The sequence below is a fragment of the Lethenteron reissneri genome, chromosome 46, assembly GCF_015708825.2.
Source record: "Lethenteron reissneri isolate LAM-NWPU_2019-01 chromosome 46, ASM1570882v1, whole genome shotgun sequence".
Classification (NCBI taxonomy): domain Eukaryota; kingdom Metazoa; phylum Chordata; class Hyperoartia; order Petromyzontiformes; family Petromyzontidae; genus Lethenteron; species Lethenteron reissneri.
The window spans coordinates 11718350-11746246 of NC_083824.1; the positions used below are offsets into that span (position 1 = coordinate 11718350).

A 27897-nucleotide genomic window follows, 5' to 3' on the forward strand; every position below is an offset into this window, starting at 1 on the left:
CTGGGAGGATCAGGGCAAGCAGGCCAAGCAGGCTGTGCATTTTGTTCCCTCTCCCACAACCTTCTACAAACCCCAAAGTTATTTTGTGGGTTGGTGGGCCTCCCCTGGGCTGGCTCAGTGGCGAATGATAGCGCGACGATTGATAACGTGGTTTATCCTCCCTTGGGCAGCTGGCGAAGGTGGCGTTTCAACGCAACAACGATCCCCTGGATGCCGCCCTCTACTACCTGGCCATGGGCAAAAAGGGGGTCCTGTGGGGTCTGTTCAGGTGAGGGACCCCCCACCCCTTCCCACCCCTTCCCACCCCTTCCCACCCCTTCCCACCCCTTCCCACCCCTTCCCACCCCTTCCCACCCCTTCCCACCCCTTCCCACCCCTTCCCACCCCTTCCCACCCCTTCCCACCCCTTCCCACCCCTTCCCACCCCTTCCCACCCCTTCCCACCCCCGCATTCGCACGTCTCCTCTGACCGTCCGCCTGTCCCCTGGTGACCACAAGCACTGACCGACGGCCCGCCGTTGTCTCTTGGTGCTTCCGTGGGGCCGCGCGTGCTCCGGCTCGGCGTGTCGCAGGTCGAAGGGCGACTCGAAAATGACCCAGTTCTTCAGCAACAACTTCACGGAGGAGCGGTGGCGCAGCGCCGCGCTCAAGAACGCCTTCGCGCTGCTCGGCAAGCGGCGCTTCGAGCAGGCGGCCGCCTTCTTCCTCCTGGCCGGGGCGCTGAGGGACGCCATTGAGGCACGTGGTGCACCGCACACGGCCGCCCCTTCGGCTCCGCCGCCGGGCAGTGGGAACGCGTGGCCAGCGAATGGCGGGAGACGCCGAGGTGTCAAGATTTCCCGCATTCAGGGAGATCTTGACACCTCGATAGTTAATGTTCGCTTCACCCACTGACTGTAGGGATGTCTGGCAGTTTTTAACAGCAGAAGTTTAAAGATCACACCGTGTCATCCTTTTTGGTGGGTAGCAGGCTGTTGTGTGACGTTGTCTTAACTCAAATCCCAAGTAAAATTTGACCGCAAATCCACGATACCTTGAAAATGTAGTTATTGATTTAATCTGCTTGTGCCGTGGCATCTATATTTATATATGGGCGTCACGGTGGCGAGATGTTAGCCACCTCGCCTGGTATACAGGAGGCCGTGGGTTTAATCCCGACCCTGATGCGTGTATATTTGGAGTTTGCATGATCTCCCTATGATTGCGTAGATTTTTCTCCGGGTCCCCCGTTTTTTTTTCTGGCTGCTATAAATGTCCACATCATAAGCCACTTCACTGATCTATCATTTGTGTCCAGGTCGCTTTAGAAAAAGAGCTATAGTGCTGAGTGGGCTTTAACTGGTACGATAAAAATAGTTTGGTTTGCCAACGTATGGTGAATCATAAATGCTGGGTGGCTTCAGAGCAGAGGTTCCCAACATTTCAGGGCCTGCAGACCACTTCTCAACCCTCGGCCAGGTGTTGTGGAACTCCCTTCCTGTGGGCGTCGAGCACGAGCCGTACCCTGGCTTGCCGGCAGCAGGCGGTACAGCAAGTGGGCTAATATCATCTGTCCCTTCTGCGTGGGATAGTGTTGCCCCCTCACATGCGTGGGTTTTCTCCGCCTGCTCGAATGTCCTCCCACGTATAAATACTGATTAATTGGCGGAAAACATCTTAACATGTAGAGGACCTCAAAGCTTGGGCAATTGTTGATTGCGTAAGCTCACAGCCTGGCTGCTGCTTTCCCGCTTGCTTGTGATTTGTCGTACCTCCGAGTCATTCTCTCCCTTGTTGAGAGTGAGCGAACACTGCGTAAGTCGAAATTATTCATTGTTATTAGTACATTTTCGTGGACCACCGTGCAGTTTAAATATCTGGTGTATTGTCAAATAAATAACACGTGCAACGAGTTCCGCAGGCCACTTCCCACGGCCTTGCAGAGCACAGGCCCGGGAGCCACTGCCATAGCAAATCGGAACCCTCAGCTCGGCGTGGACTGGCACAGTGGTGAACGCACTCGCACATTTCTTCACCTGCCTAAGTCGACCGCCTAACCCGCTCCCTAACTCCCACGCAGGTGTGCCTGGAGAAGCTGAACGACATCCAGCTGGCGTTGGTCGTCGCGCGACTGCAGGAGGCCAACACGGACGCACCAGCCACCTACCAGTCCATCCTGGGGTGCCGCGTTTTGGGCCGAAACGAGGTGTCGGGGGCCGATGCCGCCGCGACGCCGGAGCTCGCCGAGCTGACGAGGGCCTGCGAGCTGCGCAAGGACCGCGATCCCTTTCTACGCAGCATTGCATGCTGGGTAAAAAGCGACTACTCCGGAGCCCTGGACGCGCTGCTGGAGCAGCCGGATTCTGCTTGCGACGCCGGTAAATGAGCCGACTAAGATAGCGGTGCCAAGTTTTGTCAGCTCTACGCTCTTAATGAATCTCAAGTCTTGTCTTGGAGAATGTCCCACTTGACGAGCGTTTGGCCGGTTTCCTGTTTGGAGGATGTTTGTTGTGTGGGAGGAGCGATGTTATCTCTAGAAAACCCACGCACTGCAAATAATATTTCGGGAGACCAATTAAATGTTTTGTTTATATTTTCATGTAAAAAAAATTCCCCCAATCACCATTATTTCCTGTACATGGTATGTGCGCTCACACGATTAGAGGATTGGGATTGGTTAAATGACTGAATCAATGTCAAATTAAACTCCATGGTTCAATTTCTCTGCACAGACGAAGACGGTGGTAGCGGCGGCAGCGGCGGCGGTAGCGCCTCGCCGGGCCTGTGCAGCCCGGGCGTCTTCAACTTCTACAACTTCCTGCGCGGCCACCCGCTCATCGTGCGCCACCACATGCTCTCCCACGGCGGCGCCGGCCAGCGGCCCGCCGATACCATCAGCCTGCGCGAGCGCCGGCTGTTCTTCGCGACGGCGAGCACCCACCTCAAGTCGGGCTGCCCGCTGCTGGCGCTTGACGTGCTCCGGCGGATGCCGCATGCCGAGAAGGAGGTGGTGACCGTCGCCAGCGCCAGGGGCGGCGGGAGATTGCCATTGGAAAATGGACACGTGGTGAGCGCGCCCCAACGCCGCCCCTTCCCCCACCCCCCTTGCACTCGGGGTTAGGGTTGGAGATTCATGGGTAGGGTGGCCAGGCAGGTCGATCAATGATGCATAGCTAGAAATGTATGTATGTCGCTATGTATGTATGTTTTGAGAGTAAAGGCTAGATAGTTCAAGAGTTGGACTGATAGATGGAGGGGAGGGTCCATAGGTTGGTAGGAATGGGGTAGAACTGCTCGCCTCTACTCCCGCTCTGCTGACCAGCACGGTGAAGTTTGGTCAGACGAGCCGCACGACTGACACTGCGTGAGATGGCCGTTGTTCGTTGTGATGAAAGAGTATTATTATCCCATAGACCTATATTTAGTGTGAGAGGTGTGGAATTCCAGATATCGCTCCTGTCATTGCTTATCCGCTCCACCATCCCAACTTACTTCCTGCGACTGGTTTCCTACTTTGTTGTCTAACCGGTGAGAGTCGGGTGATTGGTGACTGGTGAGTGGCTAGTGTCACTAGCGGGTAGCCCACTAGTGATGACTCACCTCGGCGATGGAATTTGCACGTCTGCTGTGCAGCAGCTGCGGGATCTGGCAGAGGGCACAAAGCGTTGGCGACGTGTGGTGGCCTTAAGCGGTTTTGGCCACGATCGTATCTTGACCTTGATCGCTCGTAGACAATCAACGAGATGCCTCAATGCTGTAGGCCCCTTAAGTTTGACCCGCGACCCCTTCCCCCCCCCCCCCCAGCACGGTGGCGGCAGCGCGTGGGGCACGGCGGGCGCCCACCCGTCGAGTGGGCACCACACGGCGGAGAGCGCCGACTGGGCCAGCTCGGCCATGACGGTGGCGGACGAGCCTCTGGAGCTGAGCTGGGACAGCGAGGAGGACGAGGAGGAGGAGGAGGACGAGGAAGACGACGACGACGAAGACCAGGGGATCACCATGAAGAAGACGAGAGCGTTCAAGAAGGGCACCGCCGACGTCGTGGAGAGCGACGCGGAGAAGAGGTGACGTCAGCGTTTTGTTAGGGACGCTCCCAGCGGGCTCGCTCGCTCGCTCGCTCGTTGCCGTTGGGAGAGAGTGCTCCGCTTGGCTGTCAGGTTACGTTCCCTAACCTCCAACCCAGTGGGCTAGGGTTGTTCCAGCACTCTTTCATGAAATTATTCATCACGGATATGAGCAGATAACTCGTGGTGGGGTGCAAAGATTGGAGTCCAAAACCATTTCGTTGAGGGCCCACGCCCAGGTTTTTCAGCTGACCCAGGTTTAAATGCTGCAGTCACCCTCACTCCTGCAGGAGTGTGTTGTGCGACGCTTGAATTGCAGACTTCCTGAGCAATAACCAAACACGTAGTAGGCTTTAGCAGCCAACATCATGGCTCAGAAGCGATATTTGGCAGAGGCTGCATTACATGGCCTCACCCAAAAATCAATACGTGGCATTTATTTTTGGCTACAACACTGACACAATAACCATACTTGATTGGCAAACCCGCCACTGATCGACCGTTCTCTCTCTCTCTTGGCAGGCCGGAGTCTCTGCCGCCTGCGCCGCCCGGCACGGACGGCTACGTGGACGTGATGGCGGAGCAGATGAAGTTCCGTGCGTGCCTCAAGCTGCTCGTGGACGAGCTGCGCACGCTGGCGACAGGATATGAGGTGCGGGCAGCCCCCGGGCCGCGTCGAGTGCCGTCCGCGGTCTCCTGCCTGACTCGTTCGCTTACCCAAACGTGCAACTCGCCCGAGCACGCAACTCGTCCTAGCATGAAACTTAGCCGAGCTCACAACTCACCTGTACACACCGACTTGCCTGTGCCCCCAGGTGGACAGAGGCAAGCTGCACGTGCAGCTGTGCCACTGGCTGGAGCGCGAGGTAGCCACGCTGCAGGAGGTGTGCGGTTACCCCGGCGACCTGCACGGCACCGCCGCCGGCTCGCTGGATACGGTTGCCGAGGACGCCGGATCAAAGTTGTCCGGCGCCACGGACGCTTGTCCCTTTATTGGCGGTGGTGGGAGCGGCGGGGTGACGCCGGACGACACGGAGGCTTGGCGCGAGCAGCACAGCCTACGTGCCAGGCAGCTGCACGCGGCGCGCCGGCGCCAGTGGCTGTGCGCCAACCTGCCGCTGCTGCACATGTTCCTGGGTTACTGCAGCCTGCACGGCGCGCAGGGCGGCGGCCTGGCCTCCGTGCGCGTCGAGCTCCTCTTCCTCATACAGGAGTCGCAGCAGGTGACGCGCGTGGCCCGTACGTGTGTGTACGTGTGTGTACGTGTGTGTACGTGTGTGTACGTGTGTGTACGTGTGTGTGTGTGTGTGCGAACACGTGTGCATGGAGAGGTGGCGCCATGGTTAGCGTTTGCACTGCACTACGAACCCGGCCACCTGAGTTCGATTCTTGCTCGCGACCAATAAAAGTGGTGAATATTTAGGTCGACTAGGGAGGCCTTCATCCAGCAGTCCAGTGACCAGGGCAACCACGTGTTGTCTTTACGTTGCGACCAGGAGGCGGTGCTGAAGCAGCTGCACTCGCGGCTGCCGCTACCGACCGTGCTGCCACTCATCTCGGCGTCGCTCGCCACTCTCAAGACTGTCATTTCCAACCCGGTGCTGCACGTCGCCAATCTTGCGCACGACATCCTGCGCACCGTCAGCGACATGCCGGCGCCCCCCGAGCCACCCAAGGACAACCCGCAGGCAAGCTGGGGTGTGGGTGGTGGGGGTGGTGGGGGGTGGGACAGTGGTGGTGGTGATGGCGACAGTGTTGGTGGCGATGCCAGCTCGGTGCGTGGCCATAGCCCTATACCACGGTTCCCGTGACCGCTGGGAAGCGAGCCGACCCCGGCGAGCGATACTGCGGCCCACATTAGTCGACGTGCTGGGCCAAACGAGCATCGACCGGCCCATGTGGCTTGAGTGTAGTGGGGCCACCTTGCTCCTGATCATGAGAGAGCTGCGTGCTTCTTAGCCTGGCCACCCACGGAACCGGTTGTAATGTCGCAGGGCGAATGCACGGGGGAGCGTTGTCACGGCGGCCACCGGCGTCTCTCGCTGAAGACAACTTCAGGGCGGAGTTTAAACAAACACTCCGCTCACGGCACTACGATTCCCGCAGCCTGGATTCGAGATTTCTTCGTTGTTTGTCAGTGACGAGGCTACCAGATCCTGTCCTGGACCTCTTCTAGGTAGACTCGGCATTAAATTAGGTCTGTTGTGATGTGTAAATCTATTTCCTTCGTCTCATCCCCTGCCCGACAGGTTCACATGATCTACGTGCTGGCCGCGTCGCTCTCCGCGTGCGTTTACCAGTCCCTCTGCGACAGCCACAGCTTCAGGTAAGCGCTGCCCTTCATTTAAACCTCAGTGCGTCGGTCATCGTTGCAACTCGTGCAGCGGGCGGAGCAGTGCATCCACTCACCAGTGAAGAACAATCCCCGCGACCAAAACTTCAACGACTTTTTGATTGAGACGACGTCAGGCGTCGTCGGGACGAGATCCAGGAAGTCAGAAAGTCGACTACGTGTTATATTGACAGATCAGATCGTTACAAGGCCCGGCCTAAAAAAAAAAAATCGATCATGAATCATGACATTGGCTGCGAAAACACAGCGCGTCTCGTCGAAAGAGGTCACACAATGGGCGGACGTCGTCTCTGTGTTTGTGTGTGTGCGTGTGTGTATGTGCATGCCGGTGCGTGCGCGCATGTGTGTGCGCATGTCCGCATGTGTGCGTGTGTGTGTCCGTGTGTGTGCGTGTGTGCGTGCGCGGAGATTAGCAGCGAGGCTGCGAGCTGCCCCTTCACGGGGCTCTCCTACAAGAGCTGCCTGCTCCGCGAGCGCCTGCGCCAGCGCCATGAGAGCACCAGCAACCTGCAGTCCACCTCCTTGCCCTCCCAGTGGCCGGGTACCTCGCGGCGCGGGCGCACGCACGCACACACGCACACACGCACACGCGCACACACGCACACGCGCACACACGCACACGCACGCACACACGCACACACGGAGGGGGGGGGTGGAGGGTGACGTGGCAGTGCCACATGGCACAAAGTGCATTTATGCTGGGTGGTCCAACAAGTCAGGGCACATCGGGTTAATTAATTTATTTGAACATTTTAATCGTTTATTCTTTAAGTAAATATGTTATTATTATTATCAGTATATATTTATTGTTCCTGTGGGATCACCTCAAATCCTCAATGAACTGTAGACTTTTGAAAAAGTCCTAAATTCGTTTCATTTAAAAACACACGTGCAGATTATTTGGCTGCTACTATAAATTCCCACGCATGATGATGTCAGCCAGCTTGATCACGTGTGGCCAGGTCGCCTCTGAAAAATAGCTCGTAGCTCAGTGGGCTTCGCCTAGTTAATAAAATAAGTGGTGTCCCTCCTCCAACTGCTCCACCCCCTCTCCTGCCCTCCTCCCCTCCTCATCTTCCCCCTCCTCTTCCTGTCGGCAGGCGTGACGCAGCTGCTGTCCCAGCTGCACGCGTGCCGCGACGAGGAGCAGCCGCCGCTGCGCATGCTGCTGTGCGAGGCGCTGCTCGCCGTCTTCCTCGGGATGCTGGCACGCGCCCTCGCCACCAACGCCGCCGGCCGCCTCTACCGCCTGTCGGCGCGCCCGCTGGATGCACGCTCGTGGGCGTCGCTGTTCGGCGGCGCCGCCCGCGTGCCCCAGTGCGCCACGCCCTCACCGGCGCAGACGCTGGCGCCGCCGCAGCAGCAGGCGCCGTCGTCGTCGTCCTCTAAAGGGAATTCAACGGCGGAGGCGGTGAAGACGCAGCAGGGCAGCACGCGCAACCGTGCGCAGCAGCAGTCGGAGACGTCGTCCTCTGGTGGGTGGCGTTTGAGCAAAAGGAGCCGGCAGCGTCGTGGGGTGGATGTGGGGGGAGGAGAGCAAGCAAACTGATTTTTCTAAAATGTGTCGGCTATTCGAGTAAAATCGGTTCGTTCCTACGCTCGTGGCGCAATTCACCGTACCGTGGGATTGAGAGCGTAGTTGGTTGTTTGCGATCTGTGCCAAGTAATGTAGGCAAGGCGTACGTATGGGAAAGAGTTGATGGATCGCACAAATTTGCAAAGCGCCCAAACGTGTAGGCCCCAACGTGGCTCCTCCAGGAAGCAGGTGGCAGTAGAACAAATGCGGATGTGAGTTCGTCCAATCGGTGTGGCCACCTTTGTCTAGGGTGAGTCCCTAATAGCAACACAACTTCATTCTAAAGTTTCATGCAAATTGGGTCATCATCTTTACAAGAGTTACTGTGCCCACCTCCCCACCCCCACCGTTACCGATGGCCAGACGGACAGAGACAACACGTGAACGCGAAAACGATTTTGGAGACTGATTACATGAGCGGACATTTATCCTCTTTCGACATAGAAGATGGCTTATCAGAAGTCTTAGTAATAATCATTGATTTTACACAAAGGTCACGTGTGAATGTATGTATGCTGAACTTCTTTTGCACCGTACGTAGCCAGCCGGTCCTGATCGATGTGTGACGGCTACTGCTCGTGCAGGTGGCCGGGTCCGGGCAGACGAGGCCAGCAAGCACCGGCACCGGCTCAACATGCGCATCCTGGTGACGTCGCCGTCGCCGCCAAGCACGGCCGCACCCACGCAGCGCGCGGTCGTAAGCACAGTGTCCGGCAGCAGTGGCGGCGGCGGCGGCGCCGGCGGCAGCGTGGAACTGGGCGGCTCGTGGGCGCAGTCGCCGCTCACGCCGTGCGCTAACTTCCGTGAGGTGTTTGTGCCACCCGAGCTCAGCATCTGGGACTACTACATGGCCAAGGTGAGGCTGTGGAGGAATTAATCTGTGTGTGTGTTCGCACGAGAGCATGTGTCCGTGGCGAGCGGTGGTGTAGCGGTTGGCGAGCCGCGCTACGAACCCGGCGACCCGAGTTCTATTCCCTGCTCACGCCCAACACCGGTGACGATTATCTGAAACGGTCCTGGGCCTTCCCTCGGTTGTCACAGCCTCGAATGGGTACCTGGTGCAGTGTGTAAACATCACCACTGGGGAGACCAAGGCAACCAGTTGTGGTGCTGGGCACCAACTCCCTCGTGTGCCGTGCCGGCCTTCATAGCTGCTCGCTAACAGCAGTTATGATGAACAGAAGGTGCCCGGGCATGTGCCAGGCGGCTCTCTGCCTGGCTGCTCTATTCTTGTCTGTGGTTTTGCCTCTAAGTCGTCCTCTCTCTGCGAGAGCGGCGGCGACGTTACAAGTTGTAGTTATTATTCCTACTACGATGCTAAAGAGTGTACAATTACAAGGGGGGGTAGGGTGTTGCCGTGCCTGCGTCACATGACCCGTCTCCCGTCCCTCGCCTCTCGGTGGGCGCCCAGCCATTTGTGGCGTCCGACGACGGCTTGGGCTACGACTCTGACGAGAGCGAGGAGAGCGAGGAGGAGGAAGAGGAGGAGGACGAGGGAGACGAGGAGGCCGACTACGACCCGATCCTCGACAAGGACGACGAGAGGGCGTCGCGGCGCCGCTCCCGCGAGCGCGAGCACTCGGACCCCAACTCCTACAGGTACCGGCAGCACCGGCGGCATGAGGGCCATTTCCACGAGCGAAGAAACGTGGAATAACAACCCTGGCGCCCGTGCGAGTGCGACGTCAACAACGTTATTGTCGGCGTGTTGGGGGCATCACCGTGGAGTCCCGCAGTGGGGAGGTGTCAACAGCGGGTTGTGTCGTATAGATAGACTCGCACCCCCCCCTCGCTCCCTCCACCGCCACCTGCGCCATTGGAATGTGGAATTTCCATCATTGATTCACGGGTTGAGTCAAATGGTCTCAATCGTTTACATTTCTCGTTGGGGGTTGGCTGAGGCCATAATTCCTCTGGAGTCAATGAAACCAGTACCGTAATAAGGTTTTTTTGGTTATATTGCCTATATATGAATGTGTCCTTAAACCCGCCCACCGCCTAACACAGCCAATTAGTAAGGTTTGTCACGTAAACACAACATGCAGTTCGTTACTGGTACAGCACACCGGTGTGTCGGAGAATGAACCCACCCTCTCATGTGCCGTGCCGGCCGTCACAGGTGCTACTCGCTAACAGCACTTGCTCTTACAGTCTGTTAAGGCTACACGAGAGATGTTTTTCTTTTGTTTTGCACCACACATGTCTGTCTTTTAACTTTTTACAACTCAGGTTGAATACGTTCGTGCGTTAGTTCTGTCCATCTGGCCTTCCCCAGCAGGGGTAAGGTCCTGTGTGATAACCCAATCTGAACGAAATTGTCACGTAAAGTTGTGTTGCTATTCGGGACTCACCCTGGGTAAAACCAGACACACAGGTAAAACCACGACCCAAAAACTTGGGACACACAAACCGGAGCAAACCCGCCGACCCGAGTTGGATTCCCTCGACCAAAGTTAGCCGTCAAGTTTTGTACCGCTGGTTCAAAGCTTCTGAAGACAAACGCGTGTCAGAACGCGTATCGTAATCCGTGCGCGTGCCGGATTTTTGCAAATCGTCTCCCTTGACTTGGCTGCCGCCGTGTGCCGCAGCTGGTGTCTCATGAGGCTGGTGGTGGTGCGGCTGGCCATCACAAACATGCGCGGCTTCTTCCCCATGGCCGGACTCGAGATGTCAGGTGAGCGGCTCACTGCCTCTCCGTGCTGGTGATTGTGCGGTGCGGGTGCTTGTAGTGTTGGTGGTGATGCGGTAGTACAGCGGTTGGCGTGCTGCGCTATGAACCCGCTGACCCGAGTTCGATTCCCTTGACCAATAATGGTGACGATTAGCTGAACCGGCCCTGTCGTATTTTTAAAGGTGTTTGAGCAACCGATTGCAAAAAGTATTAATTTTAATCTTTGCCGATTTTATTTTTATCACTATTGACCAATCATCCCAGCTCGAGTCGTTATCAACTTACGGTTATCAATTAAACCCACCGTCCCCACTCTTTCATCGGTGCGCCCCTCGACCCCTGACCCCCTCCCCTCCCCGCGCCACCCCGCAGACCTGCCGTCGTGCTCCCCGTTGTGCCACATGGCGCTGTGCACGCTGAGCCAGTGGGAGCAGGCGCTGTGCGCGCGCCTCGAGGCCACGCCGGGCCCTCCCGACGACTACATCCCCACGCTGGGGGCTCACACGGGCGACGGGCCTGCCGGACCGGCCATCCTGCGCTACAAGGCCATGCTGGAGCCAGGCAACACGCCCTTCAGGTGGGCCGTGAGGGCTGCGAGTGCCATGAGTCCTCACAGGCGAGGGCATGGGAGAGATTATTCTGCATGTGGTGGTGATGGTAGGGTGTATGTGTGTGTGTAGTTTGGTGTGTGTGTAGTTTGGGTGGGGAGCGGCGGCGCAATGGTTACCGTGCTGCGCTATGAACCCGCTGACCCGAGTTGGATTCCCTCGACCAATAACTCTGACGATTATCTGAATCGGTCCTGGGGCTTCCCTAGGTTGACTCGGCCTCAAATATGTACCTTGTGCATTGTGTGAACGTCAGCACTGGGGAGACAAAGGCGGCAAGGTGTTGTGCTGGCCACACCATCCACGCATATGTCGTGCCAGCCTTCATAGGTGCTCGCTAACAGCACTTGCCCCAACAGTCTGTGAAGGCTATAAGGAGGGGGGGTCTTTGTCTTTGTGTGCCCGCAGTTCGCATCGCCGCTCGGCACTGGCAGCCAAACGCTTGTGGCAGTTCCTGGTGCGGCACGAGTCAATGCAGGAGACCTTCATCAGGCACATCTTCACTCGCGCGCACCACCGCCACCAGCAGCAGCAGCAGGTTTGTACAACCATTGCACCGCTTCCCCACAACGTCCGACACCAACAACGGCACCAGCATCACCGCTAGCAGCAGCAGCACTCCCGCTGTACTGCATCCCCACTAACCCGTACAATAATACCACCACCACCAAAACCACCACCACTGCCACCAGCAGCAGCTGTGCACAACCACTGCACTACCTCCCTGCTACCTCCCACAGCAAGAAATCCACCAGCAACAGCACGGACATCGACAGCACCAACACAAACACTAACGTCAACACCACCACTGACGCCCATCAACATCATCAAAAACTCCACCACCAACAACACCATCAGCAACAGCAGTAGCCGGAGGTCTGAATCAACAGCAGGTCACTACCAGCATCAGGTCATACCCAACACCACCTGTACCGTGGGTTACAGGCCAAGGGTTGGCGAGTTGTGTTTGGGCAGTTGTTCTTTGCGTTGAGACGCCCGGGTTGATATTCTTAACGCCTTATTCTCCAAATATAATAGCCGCCGCAGAGAGGGAACCACCAAAGTTGTAGATTAACTCACCACCACGACATCGTGAGCCATCGTGGTGGGGAGTTAAGGGTGGCGGCAGTCGGGGTGAATTCGCGTGACACGCAATTCCCTGACTCGTTCTTCCCCGGAACACCGCTCTCCTCCACAGGAGGAGGAGTCCTCCTCATCCGGGAACCTCAACTACGTGACCGAAGACCACGGAAGCAACAGGGTGAGTAGTCCGATGGCAGTACTGCCAATACGCCACAGTGATCTCGATGTTGGGCTCGTACGGTTTCCCAAACCCGGCACTGAGAGCCGTGCGGTTTCGTGAGACTGGTATTGAGAGTGCAGCGGAGTGGTTTGAGTGAGTCGGTATTGCGACTGGGCTGGTTTGTAAATGCACGTGTACAGCCTTGTGCCAATCCACTGCTGTAGGACGAGGGCCACTCCCCACCCCGTGCGGGTCGCGGGGGTTGTTCGACTGTAATTCGCCTCGCTCGCAAACGCAGGTTTGTTAATGCGGGGAGCACAGACGTGTGGGCGTAGTGCAGTACAACGATGACGAGAGCCGCGTGGTTTAGTTCTCCACCTTTGGGGTTGGCGGAGCTCGTCGTACGTGGAGTTGCGTGGCGAGTCTCACGCCGCCGCCGCCGCCGTTGTCGTCTCCGTGATTTCAGACGGAGCTGAGCGCCGGCTCCCCCATCACGCGAGCGCGGATCGTGCACAAGGAGACTGACATCATCACCGCCTTCGCCATCAACCGGGTACCCCGAGCCTGACCCCACCCTTCGTGTCTCTCGGAATACATATGGCCCCCAACATCACGTTCCGTGTTTGTGTGGTCGTGTCAGCTGTAAATTATTCAGTATCCTACTATCGTCATCATTGGCCAACGTCAATCCACTGCTGGATGAAGGCCTCCCCAAGCTGCCGCAAGCTCTTGACCGTGTTGTACAAATAAAATTTTTACGTAAATAATCGTGCAGTCTCCACCCTCAATTCAAAACAAGAAGCCGTTTCATTCTTTCATGACTTGGCGTTGCACGATGTGCACTCCCGTGAGAATAAATATAACATTAGCGCATCATTTGCATAAATTATAGATGATCAATGCTGAAACATATCATGAGAATCAGAATTAGATGCGAATCAATGCGTCGCTGCTACATGCCCTTGTTTCTACCATGTGGGCCTTAAAACGCAAACAACGCTTTGCTGAAGAGGCCACGTGAAGTTGAAGCCAACAATCTGGGATTATCTTTATCAAACCAATGGCACCGTGGCCAGCACTCATCTGGCCGATTGCACGTAGGTTAACGCTCCCCGCCCAAGTGGTGTTTGTTGCGAAGCGACCCAGCGGATTGCCCACGCGTCAACGTGTGGCTAACGTTGTTTGATCGTGCTCGGGCAGGCGAATCCGTCTTGCCTGGCCGCAGCCTCGGCCCACGAGGTGCTGGAGCTGGACCTGTCGTCCATCTTGTCGTCGAGCTGCCAGGCCTGGGTGGAGGAGGAGTCCGAGTCGGAGGGCAGCAGGTGACCTTTGACCCAGCCACCCCACGGCCAATCGAGTGGCGCGTGCGACGTTACCGCCTGTCGTGTTGACCCGCGAACGCCCGTCCACCGCCCGTCAGCATTGCCCGAACAGTGGCAACCTCGACCAAAACGCTCGAAATGAGTTGGCGCTATGACCGTGGTAAAGTTAATGGCACTCGGCTTCACTGGCTCGTCGGTAAGACCTGCTGGGCTCTGTTCACGTAGCTTTGTCGTGAAATTTCATCATCAGTCTCGGTAAATCCACTGCTCGAAGAGTTCCGCAGGAGATAATGCCAAACTGCTTCTGAGATCACTTAAAGTGACCTTTTTTTATCGACACACTAGGGACATGCACATGCTTTTGCGCATCTGTTGCATAAAAAGTTTATTGAGATGAAATAACACTTAAATCTTGCGGAACAAGTGCTTCATAGTTCATTGGATTCCTCTAGTCTAAAGTTTCTGACTGATCCACATTAAGCGTAGGCCTCATTTGATGCCGTGTTTTAATTTATGGCCTAAAGTCATCAATTCGGTGCACTCGAACCCTGGTTTAATCACGGGCGGCTACAATTGCACTTTTGAACCCAGGGTCGGCGCTGTGACCTCTGAGCCCCACCCGGCGCCACCTCCGCGGGATAAACTCATTGACATCAGCGTTGTTGTCACGTTGACCCCGCAGTAACGAAGACTTCCTGGTGGTCTACACGAAGGACGACGCGTTCCGCAGCCCCAGCATCGGCAGCTTCCACACGAGCAGCCCCTACACGCCGAGCAGCACGGGCACCACCAGCTCAGTCGGCGGACAAACGGGCAGAGGGCCCACCATGGTACGGTTCTACTCTAGACAAGCCAGACATTCTACCACTATGTTACGACGTGGATAATAGAGGCAAGGCAGCCGTCTACGGTACGATGTGAATTCTAGAGGTCAGACGAGGGAACGCTGTACGGTGTGAGCTGCATTCTGGTCCTCGACGGCATCACCCACCTCGATAAACCTCATTGCACTACCTTAGAGGTGAGGGACGAGGGTCGTGCAGTCCACTGCGTATGCGCCCCTTGGGTCTGCGGCCGGTGAGTTGTGGTGTGCGGGGCAAGGATAACGCACGCTCGGGCCGTCTTGGTGATGTGTGGGTGCCGTGACGCCGCCTCCTCCTCACTGTCGTCGTTGTCGTCGCTGCCCCCCCCCCTCTGCTCCTTTCCGACAGCTCCTGCGGCGGAACCTGAGCAACGTGCGGAGGATGGCGAGCCACCCGATATTGCCGTACTGTGAGTGGGCGCCACCACGCACGCACCGCACTGCACTGTACTGCACTGCGCAAAGCCGCGTGCCCACGGGTTAACCGAGCGGCCACCCGCACGTTGCCGCCCTGGCTGCCCGGTTGGCCCCGGCGCTCGTTGTTGATGGTGCCGGGCAACCCACTCGTGTCGTTCCAGGCTGTGCCTCGGCATTGCCCTCTCCCCACTTTCCCCTGCCTTGAGTGCCCCTCACCCAACCCCCTTCACCCTGAATGTAGTTTTAGTGTTCTTTAATTTTACAAAGCGTCTTGAGATGCGATTGAAATTAGTTGCCACATGTGCACTCGTATTGTTGTTGCGCTACCGACTCGTTGAACGTAATCGATTGGTTTGTTGTTGCCCCCCCCCCTCGCCGCCGCTTGTCGTAACAATGCTCCCGTGTGCCGCGCCGGCCTCAATGGGCCGCTCGCTGACGACGCTCGCCCCGACGTGCTGTGTGATCCCCACGGCCGGCTGCGTGTCTTTGCAGATGTGACGGGCGGGCAGGACGGCAGCGTGCGCGTGTTCGAGTGGGGTCACGCGGAGCAGCTTCAGGTCATGAGGCCTGCGCCCGCGCCCCGCGTCACCCGCTTGCGTTTCTGCGCCCAGAGCAACCGGGTAAATCTCACTTGGTTTGTTCGCGCACGTGCGATTCGATGCCTGGATCGCGGGCTGGAGGAGTGTATTGTAATTGATCGAACCATTACTGGCCGACCCGTTGCCACCGCGTCCCTGGCTGTGGCTTTCCTGCCTCCCTCTCTCCCTCCACGGTCCTCCGCTATTCCTCGACGTTTCTCTTCCCTCCACCTCCCGCTGATCTCCGAACTCGCCCGCTATGACACTCGCTGCGTGATCGCAGTCCCCTCCAATTCTCGCCTCAAGCCGCCGCTCGGCCTAACGATGCTCCCGTGCTTGTGTGTGCGTGCGTGTGTGCGTGCGTGTGTGCGCGTTTGTGCGTGTGTGTATGTGCGAGCGTGCGTGAGCAGAAGTTTGGGGTGACCGATGGTGATGGCTTCCTCAGTCTGTGGCAGCTCGACCTCACCAACAAGAACCCCAAGCCCTACCTGGTGCGTGCCCCACAACCAAAACAACAACAAATACGGTGTTGTACTGTTGTTGTGTAGCAGTTAGCGTGTTGCGCTACGAACCTGGTAACCCGAGTTCGATTCCCGCTCACGGCCAAAGCAGTGACGATTAAACGAACAGGTCCTGGGCCTCCCCGAGGTTGGCTCGGCTTCAGATGAGTATCCGGTGCGGTGTGTAGTAAACATCGCCAATAAGGAGACAAAGGCGGCTGGGCGTGGTGCTAGTCACCCTCCTCCTCATGTGCCTTGCCGGCCTTCATAGGTGCTCGCTAACAGCACTTGCTCTTACAGTTTGTTAAGGCTACACGAGATCTTTGTCTTTGTGTGTTCATAAATATCTGCACGTTTAGTGGCGCTTGTTTCAATGCCGCGGCTACTCATAAGCACCTTGCGTCAAATATCAACACCGTTCCAATGCCCTGCGGCTGGCTATAGCCCCGGGGGAGGGGGGGCACCCCCAGTGGCAACCATCTCTGCACAGACGGCACAAGCTGTACGCAGCACCGGCCTGCAAGCGGGCATAGAGCCTGCCTATCGGCGGGGCGGTGTTGCCCCCGTGGTTTTCCGAGTGATGTGCGGGTGACCTGTGCGTGTGCGTCACCGACAGACCCTCAAATGCCACAGCCGCGACACCTTTGACTTCACTTTTCTGGGCTCCTCCAGCGTCGTGGCAACCGCCGGACAGTCGTCCGACGGCCGGTGAGCGACCATCGCTAACCGTTACGACCGGGATCGTTTGTCCTTTCGTTCGGTCATTAGTCCGTGAATTTGTTAATCAGACTTGTGTAGTGACGTTGATTCTACGCGGTCACCGTGGTAGCAAATGGATATAACTGCGTTGTGCGTTTTTCCTGCGTAGGAACGTTCGCCTGTGGGACACGCTGGTGCCGCACAGGAGCAGCCTGGTGCACGGTATGCCTCGTCACACCCGCGATACCTAGCGGCAGCGGCGCGTGTGTGTGTGTGTGCCCGCTCACTCGCACGGTCTCTCCTGCTGCCCTGCCGCGAGAGTCTGCGTGAAGAGCTACATCGAGGTGATGTGAGCCACGTACCCAGTAAACGTGGAACTTTGGGGTAACGTTGAGGCAACTTTGACCCAACGGTTCTACCCACATGCCAACGTTGCATGTGTTTTCTGGATGAAGGCTTCGGCCGGTGATTTCGTAAAGAGGTCTCCTGCGAAGCGTTGCTCAGTCTCCCCCCGGTCACATTGATCTCTGATCTTCCACTTGTGAAGTAATTGCACAGTTGGCAGCAGTAAATAGACTCGTCCTCGCCATGGGAACGAGGAATTTCCACCACTAGCTCAGGGCTTATAAGCATGAGATGAGGGCCACCTTGCACTCACTGGAAATGTTGACGTTAACCTGAATAATAATAACAACAGGAGGGCCCGGCCAGATACTGGCCGGGTATCGGAGCGGCGACGTAGTGATCGGCGCAGTGTGTGGGGGGGGGTATGGGGGGTGGGGGGGGTCGGTGGTCGCTGATGTTACTTCCCTCGCCGCCGGCGCAGGCTTCCAGTGCCTGGAGGCGGGCGCCACGGTGCTGGGCTACGCGCCCCGCAGCCAGACGCTCATCGTGGGCGGCCGCAAGGGCCACGTGACGCTGCTGGACCTGCGGCAGCGCGTGGCCCGCCACACGGTGCAGGCCCACGAGTCGGCCGTGAAGGCCATCGCGGTGCACCCCGGCGAGGGCTTCTTCCTCACCGGCTCCGCCGAGGGCAACATCAAGGTGAGGGGCCCGTCGGCCGAAGTCCCGTGGCCAAGGCGAGCATTGACCTTCACGCCGACCCCCAACCCAACCCTGACCTTCATGCTGACCCCTAACCCAAACCATAACCTTTACGCCAACCTCTAATCCTGACCTTCATGCTGACTCCTAACCCCACACCCTGCAGTCTATGACGACAAATGGGAGGGCGCTTTGTTTTTTTATAGTGCTCATGGATAAACTATAAACTAAACTATTAACTATTTATATTTTTTGCCAGGTAAGGCCCACTGAGCTATATCGCTCTTTTTCAGAAACGACCTGGCTTTCGCAAATGACAGCTCAACGAAGTGGGCTTATCACGTGGAAATTTATCGCAGCCAATTTCACTAAACTCTGTAAATCTCCGCCCACGGTGCCAGGTGTGGTCCCTGCCGGCGCCCACACTGATCAGCACCTACGCCAACGAGCACGCCCGCCAGTCCATCTTCCGGCACCTGGGCGCCGGCGTGATGCAAATCGAGACGGGGCCGGGCCGCCACGTCTTCTCCTGTGGCGCCGACGGCACCATCAAGACGCGCGTGCTGCTGCAGCACTCGGGCGGCTGGTGACCACCGCCACTCTCGCCTGCCAGCCCGCCCACCCGCCCGCCCGCCTGCCCAACTAACCCCATCCCACCCACGCATCACACGCACAACGTGGCCACTCGTGCCGGAGTAAAGCACGAAGGGGCACTGTGCAGGGTCGGGGCCCCCTGCACTACAGGGGACGGGCTCGGCCGACACTGGTTCGGCGTTACCGCCGGGTGCCGGCCGATCTGAAGCGTGGTTGGCGGGGAGGGCAGGCACCCTTCTTGTGCCCCGAAGCGTCCTACCGAGCGTCGGTTAACCGCAGCGCCTACGCGTGCGCCCGGCTGCGGCCCCGGTAAAAGCACGGCATGCGCTGCGTGTAAGGCGTCTTCCCGTCTTGACTGTGCGCGCACCGTTCATAGGTTGGATATAATAACTGGAGAACAGCGGGAACAATAACAAAAAAATTCCCCAAACGCAGCTACGCGGTTTATTTTTCCTCTGTTTCGAAGTAGTTTTTGTTGTTGGTTTTTTGTGCAAGCGGACTTTCCGCCGCCGCCAGTGACGGATGCTTTATCCCTCCTCGAGGGGGATATTGATGGGTTCCGCGCGGGAGAGCCCGAGAGAGTCAATGAGCAGGGTTCGCGCCCCCGTCACTTTACCAGCCTCCTCGTGATGTTTTATCGCTTGTAAAATATAAATATGGCGTGTACGAGACGACGAAACGAGGGTTTTAAGGGCGTTTGACGAACAAACGCAAGTACGGCAATCGTGTGTGAAAACCGCAAACGTGTGTGTGAGACGAGCTTCGGGGGGACATCTCGTACAACCTATAGCTTGAGCTTGAACACACCTACGTGTAAGCACACCCCTCACCTCAAAGGCCTCGTTAGGGTATTATTTTCTTGTTGTGACGGTCGCAAGCTGGGATAAACAAAATATATATGAGGAGACATTTACAGAGATGTAAAATAAAATATAAATATGTGTATATTGCTCTGGCTGTTTGTAAATGATTCCACTTTGAAGGCGTAAACTTGAACCGACGGGAGGGGATGGGTCGGAGCATCGCCGTTGTTGGTTTGCATCGAGTGGCCATGCTCCCGGACATTCTTTTCGCCCGTTTTTGTGGGCAAAGGCGGTGCCGTGCTGCGGTCGCGGGTAATCCGGGCGGAAATGTGATTTGTTTTTTGTTTTGCAGAAGGGAGGGAGGGGGGCGTTTGTAAATTTCGTTGCGTTTCTGTGCAAAGCGTTTGACGGGTACAGGGCATGATCGCCGTGATTCAGGTTGGGCGCGCACCGCTCGTCGCTGTCGAGAGAGCTGCATGCAACGCGCGTACCTACGTACGTGAACTTGTTTTCGCACCGCCGTACGTGGCCAGCCGACCGTGTTAACTGGAGGTGCGGGGGAAGGACGATGCGCAGTGCCCGTTGTGACCTCGTCTTCGCCAATGGTCGTGTGTAGGCGCTGCGGGTTCGCGAGCGCGAAATGCTCGTACAGTGCACGTGATCGGGTGCAGTCTCTCTCAGCCTGATGCCTTGTTCGGGGGTAAGGGTGGTGTCACTTTGGATCATGATTGTAATTATTATTGCTTTTAACGTTTTTCCTATTTTGTTATTAAGCTGCGGAGGTCACGAAGGAGAATTGCTGATCAGACCGGATTGTTGCAACACTCCCATATTTGCGTGCGCGCAGCTGGCGCTGGCCATCGTGTTCCTTTGGTACTGCGCGAGGGTGACGGAACACGCGCGACGAACGAACAACGACGGCGTTTAGTCGAAGACCGGTCTGCCCTTTACAGCAACATGTCGTGAGGTTAAATATCGCTTTAAAGCGATGCCGTGACCTCAAACGCTCGATCGCTATTGGCCGCTGGCTCGTAACATTTTGTGCCGTTGTTGTGTTTGGCTGATAGGGCATCGGTTCTCGCCATCGCTTCTGCGTCACTCGGGTGTTCTTGTCTGCGTTGGTGGGAGATGACTTTTGAATCTGAACGCATGATCGTGGCGGGACAGGCTAGGCCGCAGAGCCCGAGGTCGCATCATGGAACTTGAACGAGCCTTTCCCGACTTTCCTCCTAAGGCATTATATCGGTAATTTTTTGGCAGCTGTGCTGGATGACGGCATCTCCCCCCGCACCATGTGGGTAACGGGGGGCCGTGACCGTCGCCACGCTGGTTGATGCGGGTCGGTGAAGGGCGTGGGGCCCTTGAGCGGTTCCGGATGTCACTCGGCACCGCTGCCGGCCACGGCTGAGAACGACGGGTGCGGCGCGCTAAACCGCTGGCCGCCGCCGCTGCTCCTCCCAAGGCATTATCGAGTACGGGAAATCTTCCCTCGGGGTCTGTTTGTGCCCACCGGCTGCTCGGAGTAGTTTGTAGACGAATCGTATTTTCTTGCCTTGGTGCTTGAATGTGCTGCTTTGACCGGCTCCGTTCGTGTGCGGGAGGAGCCCGGCCGGGCTGCGGGCGGCGACGCCTCTGCGGCGCGCCCGACTCCCGCATGGACGAACGGACCAAGCCGCGGATTCGCGCGTCGCCCGTTGTCAACTTGGCGCACGCGCAATGCGCGGCGCTGGGACTGGAAGGGCTCTGTGCAATGGCCGTGTTGGAGACCGATACATTTTTGCCAAAAAACCTGAACCCGCTGAGAACACCGGATAGGTCTACCGCGCCGCTTTGGCAAGACGATTAGTCGTTTTTATTTCTGCCTGGCGCTGCTGATGAGTAATGCAAGCGACCCGTTTGGTTTGAACAAAACACGACTTACCCGAGTGTTGAATTAATGAAACGTGACACATGGGGTTTTTTTGCCAATTTTTGCACAACGCCTGAACAGGGCGAAGGCCATCGGTTTCCGCGCGCGTTCGCAAATCCAGTTATTTATTTAGTTTTTAGCCTCGCAAAATGTATTTTTTAACATGCCCCAATAAAAATCATCGCATGATTCTCGAGTCGTTCGGCCGGAGGCGAAGGGGGTATCTCTTTTAGTCCGAAGCGTCGGCGTTTTCGACCACGACCTTGCACAGAAACAACCCCGATTGTCACAAACGCCTCGACGAGGAAGGCACTCCTCTCGGTTCTCGTCCGCAGGGCGGCTGGTGTACCGAACTCGTGCCACGTGCGCTACCCCGGGTGTGAGGAACGCGCCGACGTTTACACGCGGAGCCGGCGCCTTGTCCGCCGCTTGCCGAGCGTCGCTTTTATTTCCTTGATCGCGATCTGGAAACGCCGCGCCCACGCGCGCGTCGCTCCAGACGCGGCCCCGGGGGGCCGTTCCCTCGGCCGGTCTTGTCAGCCGCGCAGTGAATCGCCTGCCATTCCTTCACTTTTGATGTCTTAATTGTCGTTGAGTTTTTTTGTTCCGTCAAGTGTTGTGTTGTTATTATTATGACGGCCGAGAGCCGCGGAGTGGCAATGCGGAACGTGGATGCTGTATTCCGTTGCTTGTGAGCTTCGGGTTCTAGAGGCCAGTTTACTCATTCTGGGTGGGTGACGCAATCCGCCCGCCCGCGTGGTGCAATCTCAGCGTTCCGCTCAAATATAAAACAAATGCCATAATTTAAACAAGCATTACTTTAATTGCATTTGCCATAAAAGGTCTGTTCTTTATATTGTAATCGTGTTATAATGGCAGGATGCTACCTATAACCATTGTGAAACCGCGACCTTTGTTTGCAGCGTGTACAACTGATGTATAGAGGACGGCACGCGATAGTAGTGGACTCCTGTTCTCACAGGAGCAGGCTCCGTGTCGACAAAGGCGCTCCTCCCGGACACTGACCTGCATGGCTGACCACGGCCAAGTGACCCGTTCACTCTGCGTGTGTGCAACTCGCAGGTTTGCGAGGTGATGAACGCTGCCGTTGTGCGTGCTGCCACTCCGCGTGGCCCGGCATGTCCCCCTCGCTACACCCGCCAGGCGCACAAACAGCAATGCGCGCGGCCCTCTCAGCGAATGTGCGGCCGCTTGGCACGATTGGATTTCACGCCGGAGTTGAGCTGGCCATGATGAGGAGGAGGGAGAAGGGGGGTTTCCGTGATTTTTTATTTTCGTTACATTCTACCGCACGTTGCCAAGCAGCCTGCTCACTTGATTGTGTTTCGTTTGGTTTGTTTACTTCTCCTGGGATACTCACCGTCGTAGGTGACGGGTGGCTCTGGCTGACGAGGGCTTGGCCAAGCACAACAAAACCATTCGCCCACCAGATTTTGCATCCAAACCGAGCCAGTCCCGTCCCGCTGCAGCTCTTGGAGCGTGCCGCACTCGGGGAGAGATCCCCACGCCTCGACGGGCAGGGCGCGTGGGAGACCGACGACATCCGCGGACCCGAGTGGGTTGGAATTTGTTGAAAAAAAAACTCTCAAAACAAGAGGGCCCACGAGAGACGGATGTGACCGGCGAGCCCGGGGATCCTTTGCGCTCCCGAGTCGACCACGTGCCCTGCTTGCCTGGGGCCTTGCGATCTCTCTCTCGTTCTTGATTATGACTCATTTAATTTAATACAGAAATAATAACATTTTATAGCAAAAATGATTTCAACTCCCGCCCCCTGTGCTCCGTGCTGACCACGGTAGCGCAGTTCACGCGGACCCCCCCCCCCCGCGGTCGTGGTGGGGGGGGGGGGCTGACGCCAAATCTCGCCACGCGCCCGGCGCTCGCTCCGGGGACGCTCCGGGGAAGCGGCCCCGGGAGAGCGCCCGGCGCCAACGTCGCCATCGATGCCCCCCCCCCCCAATGATTTGTTGATTTTAAAAAAAATGTGTTATCATTTGTGTTCCTGCATCGTTTGGAAAAAAAGATTATTTTACAGTCCGTGTGGAAACTCACACCCTGCTGCTGCTGCTATGCACATGACTGACAGCAGACATGGTGACGTAACAACAGCTGGGTGGTGACGTAACAACAGCTGGGTGGTGACGTGACAACAGCTGGGTGGTGACGTGACAACAGCTGGGTGGTGACGTGCCGGGGTTGTTGAACCGCCGCTGCAGTCGGGACGGATCGCATCTCTCGCCGCGTGGCCGTGCCTCTCACACTGCACCGGGGGGGGGGGGGTGTAACGTTAAGCTATTTTAATCTGCCCTTGTTGACGTTTCGTTCATTTTAGTGCAGTGTGGAAATTTGAGCGATGTTGCTGCAGGGCCGCGTCTTGATGTGGGAGGGGAGGGGGTGTAATTACGTGGTCATTAAAACCCCGTTACAGCCGGGCTCGGTTCACCGTCTCCGAGAGGAAAGGAAGAGATTGAGTGGAGGGGGAGCCGAGGATTCGGACATTGCCGTGGTCGCGAGCGGTCGTGGGGATCACGGCGGAGCTCCTCCCGCGTGACTCACATTCCAGTGCACGATGAACGCGCGGTCAGCTTGAGGGTCAGTCGCCAAGTGTGGGAGCACACACACACAGCCTCCGCCGCATACCCCCCTAGGGTCCCTCCTAGCAAAGCCCCCCCCCCCCCCAAGTCAGCCCCCTTCCTAGGGATCCCTCCTGGCGGTTCCCATTCTATTGCATTGTTCACAAGCCTCGTGTGAGGTTCCTGCAGTAGCCAAGCCCAGGAGACGTTCATATTGACGATGGCCAGTTGGCGACTCGGTGACAGTGAAAAATAATAATAATAATACATCTCCCAATCTTTTGGGGTCCAGTCGGGCAGAGTAAGTGACATTGAATTAGAATTAATGCATCTCAGGGGATTGGCGATTTAAAAAAAAAACGACTGGGATCGATGTCTGCGATGCACGTTGCGCCAGGGAACCGCGAGGCTGGTTGCGAAGCTCCCCACGCGGAAGCCCCGATTCACGAGTTGGGTGGTGGCTGCGATGCACGTGGCGGCCTGGAAATCCGGCACTGTGGGGCAGCAGCAGCGAGGGGCTTGGTGGGTCGCAAGCGGATGTTGTGAGACTCGCTCCCCCGCGTGCATCGAGGAAAGTGCCTTACCCCTGGCTCGCCAGGAGAAGGCGGCCCAGCAGAATGTAGACTCATCTCGACGGGATAGAGCGTTGCCCCCTCGCACGCGTGCGTTTCTTTTGGGTGCTGCGGTATCCCTCCCGCACGCATCATCGCTCGTGGATTGGCTGAAAGCACCTCAAATATCCCTCCCGGGATAAACAAGTGATTGGTATTGTTATTACGAGCCCATTTTTGTAACGTACGTTGTTGGTTCATCGGTGAATTCAAGGTCGGATTTGCCGGACTATATTTGACATTCCAGTGATGCTTTTGTGAAAATTCATCTCAACCGTTCTCACACCCCCCCCCACCACACACACCAACACCGTGTGCCGTATTAGTGTTATATGGTGTATAATAATAATAATAATGAGACCCTGTATGGCATCGTACTAGGATATTAGGCTGTGTTAAGTTAAGTGCAAGGCTTGTAGTCCAGGTGCTCGGGGTGGTTATACGCCACTGCGCTCTGTCCAGCTGTCTCAAGTAAAAAATAGCGGACAATAAATGGTAAGGACTGCCTTTGCATTTGTGGGGCATACGCCACAATTTGTCATTAACACTGTCGTATAATGAAGAAGATATATCGAGCAGGCTGACGTTTGAGGCAATGGACCTACTTCAGAGCATAGAGAGAGAGAGAAAAAGGCATCGGCTGACTGCAGTTGAGAGATGGCACCTTTCTCGGGTGGGGAAATGTTTTACTTTTTAAAATGAAATGTAACATCCTTTTGTCAACGCCACTGCCAGATGAAGGTCTCCGCGGGGCCGCGCCGGTCATCGGGATTGTTTGACCATACTTCACCACGCTGCTTACTCACTGCAGGGTTGGGGGAAGGCGGGTGGGTGGGTTCCGGTTCAGATATGGCTCGCCACTCATGTTCGCCGCAGCTGAACATCAACGCTTGGGTCACAAGTTCAGAGGGCTAACCACTGTCCCAGCACTTTTCCTCATTGATACAAAAAAACAATGGACACGCAGTCGCAGGCTTTCGCGACAAATATTATCCATAGTCGAGTTTTTTGGGGGGTTAGATCGCGTAAATAAAAACGTGTCGTTCAACTCGCCACCACCGGACACAGCCAGTTCGTAAGGTTTGTCACGTAAACACAACGTGTGCCAATGCGTTTCTACTTGAGTAAACCCGCGGTGCAACACACAAGCGGTGTGCTGAACTCGTAACTACGTGACAAACCTTGCGAATTGACTGTCGGGTGGTGGCGGGTTTAACTTCGAATTTATATTTGCGTGATCAAATGGATAAAAAACACGAATACTGTATTAGGGTTCGATACTTATTGTCTGCGCGTAACAAAAGAGTGCTTGCCCCCGTCAATCGAGAACCGATGATTTGTCATCTTCCTTGAAATGTCTCGATCCAGGGGGCCCCCGTCGTGCGACGTGCGATCTCCACCTCCGAGCGAGAGACGTGAACACTTTGGGTTGATGCGGACACGTGACCGCGGCAGGGTGCGGAGCGCCGAGCGCGAACGTCATCGCGGAATCTCGGCCGAGAGGAAGTTCCCTCTTCACCTTTGGGGTTGTCGAGCAGAGCGCGCCGCCTGCTGCTGTGTAAAGTCGCCGTGGGATGGCCGCGTGATGGCTCTGGCAGAAGGGGGCCACTCTCAGAAAGCCGCGGGGTCAAAATGTAAATAAATAACTCCAAAGGGGGTGGGCTGCGTTCTGTGGATCTCCCCGCTCAAACGAGCATCGGCGGCCTCTAATCTTTATTGGCGGCCTTGAACCAGTGATGGAAATTCCACATTCCCATGGCAGGGACAGTTCTATCCACGTGAAAGCTCCTGGTACTCGGTTTATATCCTGCAGAGTCTCATCGCTATAGACGATGGGCTGAGTCAGCCGTTGTATGATTATATTATCACCACGTGACCAGTAATCGTCCAGAAGAAGCAGCACTAGCTTTCTTGGGTTTACCGAAATATATATTTGTGTTCAAGGTACTTGCTGCTTACCGAAGCAGCAATGTTTATAAAACCCTTCTAACCAGCCAAAGAGTCTCGTTAACAAGATATTTAGATTGCAAGCCCGGAGGTTTTGTTTGAAAGCCCCGACTTAAGAATAAGGCTTCACTTATGTTCGTCCTTCACCACCAAGTGTCAGCTCGCAGTACCTTGTCACGTGTAAATCGTGTACTGAAATTACAATTACAGCTGAAATGGATCGTTTAAATTCCCCGCTTAAAACCACCGCCAAAAAAAACACAACTCCACAAAAGCGCGACGACTGCAAAAAATCATAGCCCTATTATTTTTATTTTATCGTTAACGCTGGCGGTTTATTGGGTACTGCACACTATAGCCACGGCATCTGAATCAGCTCAACTCCTGTAAACCACGTGGCTTGTGTGTGGCCACGCCCACTCTGAACTCCTCTCCTCTACCCCGCCCCCTCTGAAAACAGACGCCGCTCCTCCGGTGCAGGAGCGTCGAGGCCCACGTGCAGCCTCTTAATACATCTTCGTTGCGCTCCTGACACGTTTCTTTCGTTTCTCAGTTCCTTTCCCATCCTTTCCACTCTCAGGTCCCATTCTTGGTCTGCTCGCTTCCCGTGCCCATGACGTTCTCTTTACCCATTAATTGCGTCCTCGACTTCTCGTAGTGCGCCGCCACGGGCTATACTAGTTGCTAGTGCAGTAGGCCGTACGTTTGTGTCACGTGCTCTCGTCTCACAATCGAAGGCGCCCGCTGCACTGATCCCAGCTGCTCGCGATCGTGCACTGTGTACAATGTACCTCTGGAGGAGTGTCTCTTGTGCAATTTGGGGAGCGGTCGTACGGTGGTTAGCGCGCTACACAAGGAACCTGTCCACGAGAATCCGGTTCCCGCTCACGACCAACACCAGCGACGATTATCTGAACCGGTCCTACCCCCTCCTCCTTCCCGAGGTCAGCTCAGCCTCAAATGAGTACCTGGTGTGGTGTGTAAACATCGCCACGAGGGAGACAGGCGGCCGTGCGTGGCTGGCCACCCACCCTCGTGTGCCGCGCCGGCCTTCATAGGTGCTCGTTAACAGCACTTGCCCCAAGAGTCTGTTAAGGCAACACGGGTCATATTTGTGTCTGTAATGGGCTGAATCGGAACGAAAGGAATATGTCATATTGTTATACTTTCTCCTTGAGCGTAATTGTCTTGTTTTGGGGGGCAATGGGGCTGCTATCTATGAATATATATATCCAAGCGCACACCTGTCTGTAAATCCCACCTGAGTATACAAATAAATCTAATTTGCGTATCCCGTCGCGTTATCTGCTGTAGATGTGTGTTCCGCGGCGTGCGTGGCGCGAGTCGATTTGCTCGACTCTTGCCGCTCCACTGGCTGGTGACCGGCACCACCCCCTCCGCACGCCCAGGCGGGTCTCGGGGGGGGCTGGGGGGTTATCTGAGCCGTCACCTCCATTCACCACGGCCGTCAGTGTGGGGTTGCAAGCGGAGAGAGCTTTGGCCTGGGTGCATCGTTACGGTAC

The 27897-nt window shown here is 56.4% G+C and overlaps 1 protein-coding gene across 1 annotated transcript in view; it reads left to right on the plus strand.

The window, feature by feature from the left end:
- LOC133354168 (dmX-like protein 2) overlaps positions 1 to 27665 on the plus strand; it is a 63385-nt gene extending 35720 nt beyond the window's left edge. The window contains 27 exon segments of the mRNA XM_061570795.1: positions 171 to 268; positions 573 to 738; positions 2060 to 2357; positions 2712 to 3046; positions 3784 to 4043; positions 4566 to 4695; positions 4859 to 5266; positions 5540 to 5731; positions 6293 to 6369; positions 6810 to 6937; positions 7497 to 7871; positions 8557 to 8828; positions 9384 to 9571; positions 10561 to 10646; positions 11016 to 11220; positions 11660 to 11789; positions 12447 to 12512; positions 12961 to 13047; positions 13695 to 13816; positions 14499 to 14646; positions 15028 to 15088; positions 15588 to 15715; positions 16084 to 16164; positions 16790 to 16881; positions 17042 to 17094; positions 17699 to 17916; positions 18318 to 27665. Coding sequence (XP_061426779.1) covers positions 171 to 268; positions 573 to 738; positions 2060 to 2357; positions 2712 to 3046; positions 3784 to 4043; positions 4566 to 4695; positions 4859 to 5266; positions 5540 to 5731; positions 6293 to 6369; positions 6810 to 6937; positions 7497 to 7871; positions 8557 to 8828; positions 9384 to 9571; positions 10561 to 10646; positions 11016 to 11220; positions 11660 to 11789; positions 12447 to 12512; positions 12961 to 13047; positions 13695 to 13816; positions 14499 to 14646; positions 15028 to 15088; positions 15588 to 15715; positions 16084 to 16164; positions 16790 to 16881; positions 17042 to 17094; positions 17699 to 17916; positions 18318 to 18506 — 4593 coding nt within the window. The 3' untranslated portion in view covers positions 18507 to 27665.
- Positions 27666 to 27897: the final 232 nt, after the last annotated feature.